The sequence below is a fragment of the Triturus cristatus genome, chromosome 8 (assembly GCF_964204655.1).
Source record: "Triturus cristatus chromosome 8, aTriCri1.1, whole genome shotgun sequence".
Lineage (NCBI taxonomy): Eukaryota > Metazoa > Chordata > Amphibia > Caudata > Salamandridae > Triturus > Triturus cristatus.
The window spans coordinates 115,835,291-115,847,326 of NC_140591.1; the positions used below are offsets into that span (position 1 = coordinate 115,835,291).

The window sequence follows — 12,036 nt, forward strand, 5'->3', positions numbered from 1 at the left end:
ACTAGGACGTTACACATGCTTTATGAAATAAATAAGAATAGCAGTACTGGCCTGTACCGAGTATTTTAACTGAAAGGGAGAGTGCCTGCATGTATCAGCAATTGTGCAGTACTCTTAATCGGAGAGCACTGGTACTTATCAGTAGCAAAGGTACTCTGGAGCAGTGAGTGCCTGCAAGTTTATAATTCCATTTAAAGCACTGATTAAAAATTAAGGATTCATTAAGCAGATAACATACCTCAACTTCTGGTCTAAATCAATGAACGTATGTGGACATCACTCCCATGTTTAATCTTCTTTCTTTCTATAATTTATGAATTTATTTCTTCGTGTCGTATACAATAGGCCAACTATTAGCTTGTGGTGTAATAAATGGAGGTTCCCAGTGCTTTTCTGTGTGTTTTGGCGCTATATTCTGGAAACGTAATTGTTCGTGCAATGTAAAGAGAAATGAATTATGTTTTCTCGGCATAGCAGGTGAGCAGCTTACCAGAGGTGGTTTGTAAAATAGACATGTATCTGTATTGTGTTATGTTAATCATGCAGTCATCGGTGATTTCAATTATTGTGATGTCATCAAAGTCAAGGTGACATCATTCCCTAGGGTCATATGAAGTAACTTCTTGTGACATGGTTTAGGTAAAGGGTGTGTGATGCGTTAGCATGTGGATGAATCAGCGTCCATGTTTCTCTACTGGGTCAGGTAGCTCAGTGGCCTAATGCACCCACTGAGTCTGGCCATCTATGTTTCACCCCATAGACACATTTTGATTTTTGAATCCAAGCTGGTCCCCTCTACCTTTTAGCATTGCGAGGATGATAAAAGGAGTATCTGCGCAGCAATAAACAGCTTTTATCCGTCACAAAAGCAAAGAGGGGATGACTGTGTGCTCCAAAGAATATGATCGTTTCGTATAGAGTAGAGACCATATGGAACTGGTCAAATGGCAGCCAAACCCTAGGATTTTAAGCCATTTCGTCTCAGCTCGTCCTCCACTTCCCCCGGCAGCAGGAAGCGCGCTGCCCTCACACCCACACTCTTTTTTTTTCTTCATTTTTTTGAAAAACTGGAGCTGTGCAACACAGGAAGTGGCCGGGGCTGGAGCGCAGACTGCCTCCCAGGCCGAGCCAGCGCCCCGTCCCGTTATCTTTAGCATGTCAGGGACCCCTCCCCTCCTCCTCGCGCACACACTCACTGACACTCACTCACACACCAATGACAAAGAGACTCTCCCGGCCCTCCGCCCTCCCTCCCGTCCGGCTTCCTCGCAGCGTTTCCTGAGCTGCTCGGGGCAGTGATTTTAACTGGAGAAGGAATGAGAGGCAGAGCGCGGGGGGCAGGAAACTCCTCCAGCTGCTGCCCCTGACAGAAGGCAGGCGCGCAGGGAAGGGGCCCGCAGCCCGACAGACCTCCGCACAGCTCCTCCGAAGACGCTCGGCTTCTGTGCTCCCGCGATGTCAAAGGAGTGTATGTGTCTTTAAGGAGCGACTGTTTAACTGGCTGCCGGGTTAATAGTACAGCATTTCTGCTATTTGAATTTATTACCTTTCGCATCTCAACTTCAAAACTTGTGCCAAGTGTGTTTATCACACCCCGGGGGTGTGTTATTCTTTTAATTCCAGGAGCCGGGGTTGAAGACGGGCACAACCTCACCCAATGGTCTCTGTGAATTGTAGCAACTAGAAGCCGCCCTGTTGCGCCAGGATGTAACAGCATTTTTCTGGCTCACTGCACACAGCCAACTGGAAGAAGCAAGCGCTTGGATACCTGGGCCCTTAAGCGCTATATAAATAGAACATACACACCCCCCACTCGTTGTTGCTCATCTTCGTCCCGCACCCCACGGCGGCCGGGCATCCCTTGAGGGTTTCATGTTCCTGTTCCCCGGCCGTTGCCTGGCATCCAACATCCATGTCACCGGAGGCAGGCGCAGCTCGAGAGGCCGCCTGAAGGTTCGAGTGGCCCTGCTGGGTTATTTTTCGGGGGACCTGAGGGCGCCGCTTTCTGGATTAACTCATGAAGAACAAGGGGGCGAAGCCGAAGTTCAAGAAAAAGGGAGCGGGCGCCTTCGGTTGTGACCTGGCGGAATACTTGGAGACCTCCGGTCAGGATGGTGAGTCCCACATTCCTTCTTGATAGCCAGGAGGGCCGCTGCGCAGGGGGTCCCGTGTCGGACGCGCGAAGTTAGGACACATATACTGACAGATTTCTCGAGACGACCAGAATTCTAATTCCAGCTTCTCCGCTTTACCGCTTTGTGTGATCGTGGGCAAATTATCTTGCACAGTGGAAACTCATGTTGACTAGTTACAAATGGTATCCACTGGGTCCTGTTGTTAATATATTTTCTTACGTATACTGAAGTAATACAAGGTGTCCATGGAGATGCTTCTAAAAGAAGATATATTTATATATTTTAAAATGTTCACTGTGTGAGGAGCAGGAGAGAGCTTAGATACTTCAGTTTAGGAGAAATACGGAGCCATTGGCTATTGTGATGCGCTTTGAACCAAGTCTCAGTTCACGGGGAGGGCGTGCCCCCATCTATGACACTTCACCGCACCTCAGCATCTCAACTGATACGGCAACTAGCTGTGTGCCGCACTTTAAAAACACATACCCTATAGGCGCCTGGAATTGGCGACTATAGGGTAGGGCATTGTATGAGCTTTTAGGGTCATCCACCCGCAACCCCCCATCCCTCCCTCCCCCACGCTCCCAAAATGTAAAGTAACGGAGGGAAGCTGTGTAAAGATTGAATTGGCTACGCCTGGCTTTCTACGCACAAGTGGAAAGGGAATTCACCCACTGTGCAAACTAGTGTTATCTGACGAAAGTGTATCACGTGACATAGACAGCACAGCCCATAGTGGTATTGAAGTTGTATAACAGCGGGCGCTCCTTCGGCTGACGTCACCAATGCCCATGCAGCTGTTGGAAGTGCATTCTATAGGCCGGCTGATGAACTGGTCGTGACACAAGTCACGTGACGCGTAGCTAAACCGTGCCAGTCCCAGGTGGGAAAAATGCCAAATCTCAACTTTAAATGGCATGTTTTCTTTGTGTATCCACTCATGAGCCAGGAGGGACACCGTAGGCATTCATGTCACAGGGCGGAGCTTTACATGTTCATTCGTATATTCAGCCATGCAGCCAACCATCTATCTAAGCACGAACACATCTATTCCCAGTTACATCCAGCCATCCGTCCGCTTCCTCATCCAACGATCCATCCAAAATCCTTTCAGCCACACGTCCTTCCGTCCACCCACCCAAACGTCTCCATATTCATCCATCCATTCATCTCTGTAATACTTCCTGCGCTTCTTGCTTTGACTCCATACCTGAAACCTGCCCTGTCTTCTTTGCAGCTGCTGTAACAGCTTCTGGGCGGTGTGCCATGGTTGCGGCAATGCACCCGCCTCCCCCATGGAGCCGCAATAGATGTTAGGGGGTGGGGGAGATGATCAGTTTGTCAAGTTGCCTTCTTGTAAAACCAGGAAGACCGCACTACATTCATGGCTTCCTTAACTGTCCACTGGAAATGGTAAAACTGTATGACCCTGGGAACATTTATATATATATATGTATACATATATATAGTCACTGAAAAAACAAAAATGAAAGGGATGTTATAGTTAGGCTCATATTTCACTCATACAAAACCAGAGACATCCAGCAGTTATAATTACACGAGATAACTATAACTTACACCCCACAAGGCACTGCTTATAACCTCACATATCACATCACTCATGACATGGTCAGTGACACCACTGATGACATCTCAAATGACATCACTGATTACATGAGTGGGTGTGTAAGTGGTGTATAGAAGAGTGAGTGGGTATGTGAGACTGTATACATGAGCGAGTAGGAGTGTAAGTTTTTGTTTGGGTGAGCGAATGGGTGTGGCAGAGGGTGTATGAGTGAGTGGCTGTGTACCTGAGTGAGTGAGTGGCTGTGATGGTGAGTGAGTGACTGGATGGGTGAGTGTGTGTCAGTGGCTGTAAATGGTGAATGAGAGGGTGCATGAATGGTTGAATGGGTGATTGAGCAGGTACATAAGTGTCTGTATAGGTGAGTGACAGGGTAGATGGGTGGCTGTATTGGTGCATGGTTGGGTGTATAAGCGGGTGTATGGATGGGTGTGTAAGTCGGTGCATGGGTGAGTGAGTGGTTGTATGGGTGAGTAAAGGAGTGGAGATTATGTGCTTGTTTCAGTGATTGTATAGGGAAGTCAGTATGTGTGTTAGTATATGTACAAGTGAATCAGTGTGTGAATAACTGTATTGGTGAAGTGAGTGAGTGGCTGTGTGCGTGACTGCATGGATGAGTGAGTATGTGTTTGAGTAGCTATATGGGTGACTGATTCAGTGTGTGAGAGGCTGTATGGGTGAATGAGCAAATAAGTAAGTGTCTGTATAACTGGGTGTGTGAGTAGCTGTAGTAGTCAGTGAGTAAGTGCATAAGTGCCTGTATATGTGAGTTAATGGTTGTGTTAATTATTGTATGGGTGAGTTGATGTGTGAGTGGCTCTATGTATGAATGAGTAGGTGTGTGAGTGTTTGTATGGGTATTTGAATGGGTATGTCAGTGGTTGTATGGGCATAGGTGCAAAATATGTTTTATGGGTGTGTGAGTGGTTCTGTGGATGATGTCATCAGTGAATTTTATTTGAGATGTCACGAGTGCTGTCACTGACCATGTCATGAGTGATGTAATTTGTGAGGTCATAAGCAGTGCAATGCGGGTGTAAGTAATAGCTCAAGTAACTGTAACTGCTGAATTTCTCTGGCTTTGTGTGAGTGAAGGGTGAGCCTAACTAGATCACTCCTGTAACCTTTCGGTTTTCAGTGGATTTCAAAGGTTTTCTAATCCTATTTTCTAAATATAATGTCCCTGTAACCTTTGGGTTTTTTCAGTGAATTTCTAAGTTTTTTTAAATTCTATTATCTAACTATAATGTCCTTGTGACCTTTGTTTTTTTCGGTAAATTTATAAGGTTTTTTTAAATTCTATATCCTAACTATAACATTCCTGTAACCTTTAGGTTTTCTCAGTAAATTTCTAAAGTTTAAAAAAATCTATTTCTAAACTTTAACATCCATATTACCTTTGTTTTTTTTTTACAGTGAGCCTCTAAGATATTCCCTTTTTAAAAAAAATATATTATTGGACATTGTACATTACACATCTGTATTACGGACCAATCATGTATGTATTTCTCTGTGTCACCCCTTGTCAATTGAGGAAGTGGATTTATAACTGTAGTTTTTTTTGTAAGTGTTTTTATCTTCACGACACGATTATGTAGCAATTTCCACAAATACTTCACAAACACACAAAACAAAAGCTTTCTATACCCAAAAGCACATTCAAAATGTATACGTAAAACAAATGCATTCTAACCATCGCACTACATAGATAACTATCTCAATAAGTCTGATAAACATGTACAACATTCTCAATGTGTCTGTCACAATGTGTATGACTGAGTGAGATCTGTCAATTGGTGCGTAAGTGTGTCAGGGAGTTTCTGAGTGGGTTTACGAGTGATTGAATGGGTCTGTCACTGGGTGCATGAGTCTCTGAATGGGTCTGGGTTCAAGAGTGTGCGAGTGGGTCTCTGAGTGGGTGCATGAGTCTCTGAGTAGGTTTGTCAGTTGGTATAAATGAATATGAGTGACTCAGTGGCTGCATGACTGAGTAGATCTGTCAGTGGTGCATGAGGGTCTGTGAGTGGGGCATGAGTCTCTGAGTGGGCTTGTGAGTAGGTAGGTAAGTCAGTGTGGCTCTGTGCCTAGGTGCATGAGTTTCTCAGTGGGTCTGCGAGGGGTTTCATGAGCCTCTGACTGGGTCTATATGTGGGTGCATGTTAGTGGCTGCATGTTAGTGGTTGTATGTGAATATGAGTGACACTGTGAGTGCCTCCATGACTGTCTGTGTGGGTCTGTAAGTGGAGCAAGAATGTCTGTGATTAGGCCATGAGTCTCTGAGTGGGCTTGTGAGTAGGTGTGTAAGTCGGTGTGGGTCTGTGAGGGGGTGCATGAGTCTCTCAGTGGGTCTGTGAGTGGGTGCATGAGTCTCTTAATGAATCTGTGCCTATATGCATGTGTCTCTGACTGGGTCTGAGAGTGAGTTCATGAGTCTCTGATTGGTTTCTGTAAGTGGGTGCATAGATGTCTCGGTGGGTATGTGAGTGGGTGTATGGGTATGTCATTGAAGGTGTGAGTGGGTGCATGAGTCTCTGACTGCGTCTTTGAGTGAATGTATTACCATCTGAATGAGTCTCTGAATGTATTTTTCCCCCGCATATTCGCTTTGACTAAAGGTCCTATGGGAATTGACATGGGAAACATACTTTTCTTGACCCCCACCACCTTTTCCTCATCTCCTGCTTGACAAATCCACTTACCATGCGCAATAAGATTCACTGGGGTGCTTTCTTTGGAAATTTTAGTGAAGATTTGTCAAACTGCGCCAAAGATATAGGCAATTAAAACAAAAATCCTATGGAAACATGGTCCTAACTACACCGTCAGAAGGTAATAGATATATATATATGCTAAAAAACAAAGGCTTTTCTTAAGTGAAAATGGAAAAAGAAGCATTTTAAACTTTAAAATACTGAAATTCACACAAGTACTATAACTCACGCCGTTGCCATGCGCTGTTTATGACCTCACAAAGCACACCACCTATGACATGTTGTACAACATAATTGATAATATCACAGAATATATCTTATAACATCTGAAATGACATCTTAGATGACAACACTGTGCGAGTTATTGTGACTTCAGTTAACTACAACCCGGACCCCTGGATTTATGCCTGCAGGGAGGCCCAAATTATGCCGTGGGGTAGACTAAATTATGCATTAAGAAAAAGTAAATTATGCACCGCTCTGTGGCACGATTTCTTATAGTATTGCTTAATTATTCTGTAATTTTTATACACATGGTATGGTAACAGTGTCTGTGAAAATATTTCACCTTATTTCACTCCAATACAGCAATAACCAACTGAAAGATGCCCAGTCAACCTTCGCGAAGGGCCTTCCACTGCACAGAGATGATGTGTTGCCATGGTTTTAGTAGCTTTGATCCGTTCAAGTTAAGAACTATTTTTTTTTTCATTTGCAGATTAGGAAGATGATGGACTATTTGATAAATGCGTCAAATCAATAATTATGTGGAAAACGCAGTGACTGCAGAATCACATAATTTCTGTGGCCCCGATTATAACTAGTGAATTTTGAGTTTAAAACCTTACATTTTAGCTGACGTTTTTGCTGTACAAAAAGTAGTGGGGATCTTGAGGCATTGCACAGCATATTAATCCACATTTGTAAAGCGCGAACAATCACCCGTAAGGGTCTCTAGGCGCTGGGGGCCGTGGGGAAGATTAAGCAAGCTATTGCCCAGAGTCACATGGTGCTGGGGTAATCTGCCTCCGGCGCCGGGGATCGAACCGTGATTCCCAGATTCCGGAGTCACCCTGGCTGCGGCGCCTCACCTCTTTCTTAGGAACAACCATGGGAGTTGGCCAACGACTGGAGGTGGGCATCCGCGGGGTTGGGTAGCTACAGAGCATTGGGCGCATGGCGTGCCTTTCCCCTATGATCTATATTTCCCTCCCTTCTATGCTATTTGTTGGAGCCCTAAGGAAAAGCCTTCGAGGAACGCGAATTGTTAGCAGTTATATTTATAAAAAAAACTTGAACATGAAAGTGAGGGGTCAGACTAGGGGTTACTTTAGTTAGGAATATGTTTGGATGTTGAGTCGGCCTTTGAGGAGGGGCCTTTGGGGTAAAAGTGAGAGTTCTGTTCAGTAATCACTGCCTGAGCCAATCACATCTCTCAATCAATCAATCAGGGTTGGTAAAGCACAACTACTCACCCATGAGGGTCTCGAGGCGCTGTACAACACAGCTGATGCTTAGGGTGCGGCCAGCCTTTCAGATACAGAGGGAAGGGTTCTTACCAACCCTCTACCCTAGTACACCTTGTTCTTGCAGACCCGCTGCACAGCGCTTACTAACTGCCATAGCAGCTATTCATGACAACCACAGGAGTTGCAGGAAAATAACCCTCCCCTACTTTGAACGAAAGCTCTTGTGCACAAAGCAAGTCTTCGCCACCCTCCCTGGAAGAGCTTGCTTGTCTCTTCCATCGAAGCATCTATCCGTTCGTCCCTTGATCCTTCCATCCACCGCTGATATAAATCATTTCACCTTTACATTCTGTCATCCATTCAATTCCTCATTCATCATTTGCTCTTTCACCATTCTGTCCATCCATCCCACAATCCATGTCCAAACCTATTCATCCATCTTCAAATCCATCCACCCACACACCCTTTTACTTAGTCATCCATCCTTTCAGTTATCCATCCCCTTTCATCAATTCATTCATTCATACATCCATTTTTAGGTCTCGCCTGACCCAGCGCATGCGCTGGTCTGGCGAGACTTATTGAGAGGGCTCCAAAAAGTGCTACCAGGCCAGTCTAGAGCTACAGTGCATGTGCGCGGGAGCGCGCTCCGCGATTACTTTCACTTTTGCGGACGCACAGCCGCTTGGCATAGCCAATAGGTCTCGCTTTTGGGACCTTATAAGTATTTAGTTATGCAACTGTTGCATGGCTAAACACTTATAAGGTCCCAAAGGCGAGACCTATTGGCTATGCCAATGCTTGTTTAGCCTTTCAAGCCATTCATCCACACTTTGAGTCAGCCATCAATCCTTACACTCACGCAGGGATTGGGGGACAGAGAGGAGGCGTTGATAACGCTCCTGAGTCAACCCCATAAAACACAGGTCTCCTGTGCTCATCCTGGCACCAACTGTCTCTGTCTTCAATTTTGCCTTTCTGTTTTTTTTTTAAACTAGAAGAACCCACCATCTTTCCTTCGCCAAACACACAGATGCAGAGTGTACTTTTCCACGTGGCATCCTCTGGGCCTAGAGGAGAAAGGGTGTTGCTGGGCTGTTTGTGATCAGAAGACAAGTCTTATGGGTGTGAAACGGCGCAGTGATATCCTGGAATAATAGGCGCGTCTTGGGAGAGAACAAAAAGAGATGTTAATTGTTTATTGGAGTTGAGTCGAAATCTGATCTAAAAGGATGGAGTTGTGTAACTAAATGGATGAGAAAATGTTTTCTTTTTTGCTTTACTGCTGCAGGTCACTGGGTTGAGGCGCCCTTACAAGTGATTTACTCACTTCCTGTCTCTCTCTGACGCAACAGATGTGTAAGTGGGAGACAGTGTGAGGGCAGCAGTGACTAGAACATTCAGAATGAAATAATTTATACAGCGCCAAAGCTACCCGAAACAGGCGTCATGGCGCTCAGTACACAAACCGATGTGATCAACATGTGAAAGATGAAATGCTGAGGCACCCCAGACGGGTAAGCCCTGTTATCCATGTATCTTTGTAAGGCGGTTATCCGTTCATCCATCTGCGTCTTGCAGGCAGCAGAGGGCACGCATCACGTCAGCTGACGCGGAGGAGCCACTCGGAGGCAGCTGGATTTCAAGTGAACTCTGCTACGCCCCTCCCCCGCCCCCAGCCCGGATGGGACCTGCTGCTGATGCCGGGTGGAATGTGCGAGGAGGTACGGCGGCTTTGCTCCGCTAACGCATTCCACATGGACCGGAGAAGTCAGCCAGCCGCTGCAGGGGTCCGCTGCTCTGCAAGGGGCCATGGCATGCGGTCCCCACATGTCTTCTAGTTAGGCAGCTCCGGTCTCCCTGATGAAAGACCCATCATAGTTGTAGTTTGATGTATTGTAGTATTTGTATAGCGCTATAGTGGGGCACCGAAGCGCTTACAAGCTACACCATGTAGGGTGGGAGGCTGAAAAAGTGTTGTTTTTTGGTTTGAGCCAATGTAATAATAATTCCAGATTGGTAAAGCACAACTTATCACCCCTAGGGCATCCAGGCGCTGGGGCTTGTCGGGGAGTTTAGGTGAGCTACTGCTCACAATCACATTATTGACTAACCTATCCACCAATTTAATTACTTTCATATTTCACTATACTAATTCAACACTAATCCTTTATGGGTCCCGGAGTAGCCGGCTACTCGCCGAAAAAGCGGTTCGACGTCTCATCAGGGGTAGTAAGCGCTATATAAATGCAATTACAGTACAATACAATACATTATGCTGAGCTGAGCTGCCGCCAACAGCGAGCTCCGCGCTCAGGAGTTAGCCACTCTGGCCGCTACGCCACACCTCTCACTAATGTGGGAAGTGTTTCCATGTTGTGCGTAACGGTTTCCAGGCACTAGAGCAGGAGTAAGGCGAGAGGTCCCCGCATGGTCAATGGAACAGCCAGTTCTTCGGTTCCTTGCGGAATTCAAGAAGTGAGGAGAAGGCTCTGATGTGCGGAGGGAGTTTGCTCCAAGTTTTGGGTACAATGTAGGGGAATTTCCTCCCTCCTGCTGTGCTTTTGCGGCTGCAGGGGTGTGTAAGAGTGAGGTTGAGCGTAGATTTCTGGCTGGCTGGTGAAAGTGTTTATGGCTGTTCAAGTATCCTGGTCCGGTGTTGTACCAGGCTTTGTATGTGTGCGTGAGGTGTTTGTACTGGGTGCGTTTGTGAACGGGAGCCAGTGGAGCTCTCCGCGGTGCGGTGAGATGTGGGTGTGGCCTGGGAGGTTGATAATGAGTCTTGTGGTGGTGTTCTGCATGGCCCTGAGTCTCTGTGTGAGCTGCTTGGAGTTTCCAGCGTAGAGTGCATTGCCGTAGTCCAGTCTGCTAGTGATGAGCGTTTGCTTACATGTGGTTCGTCTGATGTTCTGTGGCAGCCATTTGAAGATCTTTCGGAGCATGCGTAGGATATGGAAGCATGCGGTGCTCACTACATTGACTTGTGCTGTCCTTTTGAGCTTGTTGTCCTGGGTGATCCTCAGATGTCTGGTGTGGCTAGTAGGTGTAGGTGTTGGTCCTAGCTCGGTTGCCCACCAGGTGGCGTCCCATGGGGAAGTCTTGTTTCCAAAGCCCAGTACTTCGTCGTGTCGGAGTTAAGTTTCAGGCAGTTGGTGCGCATCCATTCTGCTGCCATGGTCATAAAGTTGGTGAAGCTGGTTCTGGTGGTGTTCGTTTTGTCCGTCGTCGGGGAGGGGGTGAGTTGGATGTTGTCAGCGTCGGAGTTGATGTCGATGCTTTGGCTTTGGGTGGTGTTGGCGAGAGGTGTCATGTTGATGATGAAAAGGGTAGGGCTGGGGGACAATCCGTGAGGGACGCCGCAGATCAGGTTCTTGGACTTCGATGTGAAGGGTGGCAGTCCGACTTTTTGGGTTCTTCATTGTGTAGTTATTGTGTCATGAGCTGTAGCGCTTGGAAGTGTGATGTGTAAGAGCACGTGAGACATGGACTGGCACATTTTAAAAATAATGATTTAAACACATCCTTATATCATCCTGGCTATAAGGTCAGCAAGATGCTGTGTGCGTGCACACCAAAAAAGAGGCGGCGATCAGAGAAGGCCTAGTAATCCATACGGCAAATACCCTGCACACCTCTCGTACTGAGCTGCGAAGCACAGCGCCCTCTACCCCAGTCTCCAAATAGAGGTATGTCGCTCGAGATCCATCCCCAGGATAAACATAAGGATAAGCATAAGCTGTGGACCTGTAATTTTCAACAAGAAGCTTTGGATGTGGAATTTCCAATGTGTAACGCCGCCTTGTGGGCCCGCTGTGTTGAAAAATGGTATGCCTGCGAGCTCTGTTTGTACTGGGGCCTGGGGTTATACCCCGATGTTGGATTCGCCTTCTATGCACCTTGGATGTGGAATGATAGCCCCGCACCCAACAGGACCGCCCCAACCCTACACCACTTGAGGAAGGCGCTGAAGACACGCCTCTTTAAAGACCACTACATTACGAGGCAGTAGCAATCTACTCTCGCTCCTAGGAACAAGCTACCTCCCCTTCTCTGAGGTGGGATATCAGTCTTTGTCTTGGAGTCTGTATAGCGCTTCACTCCCTTTTGGCTAGGTTGGCGCTTTACAAATACAACAT

The 12,036-nt window shown here is 46.6% G+C and overlaps 1 protein-coding gene across 1 annotated transcript in view; it reads left to right on the top strand.

The window, feature by feature from the left end:
- The first annotated feature begins 1,140 nt into the window (after window positions 1–1,140).
- ARHGAP31 (Rho GTPase activating protein 31) overlaps window positions 1,141–12,036 on the top strand; it is a 496,424-nt gene continuing 485,528 nt past the window's right edge. The window contains exon 1 of the mRNA XM_085621137.1: window positions 1,141–2,114. Coding sequence (XP_085477263.1) covers window positions 2,018–2,114 — 97 coding nt within the window. The 5' untranslated portion in view covers window positions 1,141–2,017. The remainder of the gene's footprint in view (window positions 2,115–12,036) is intronic.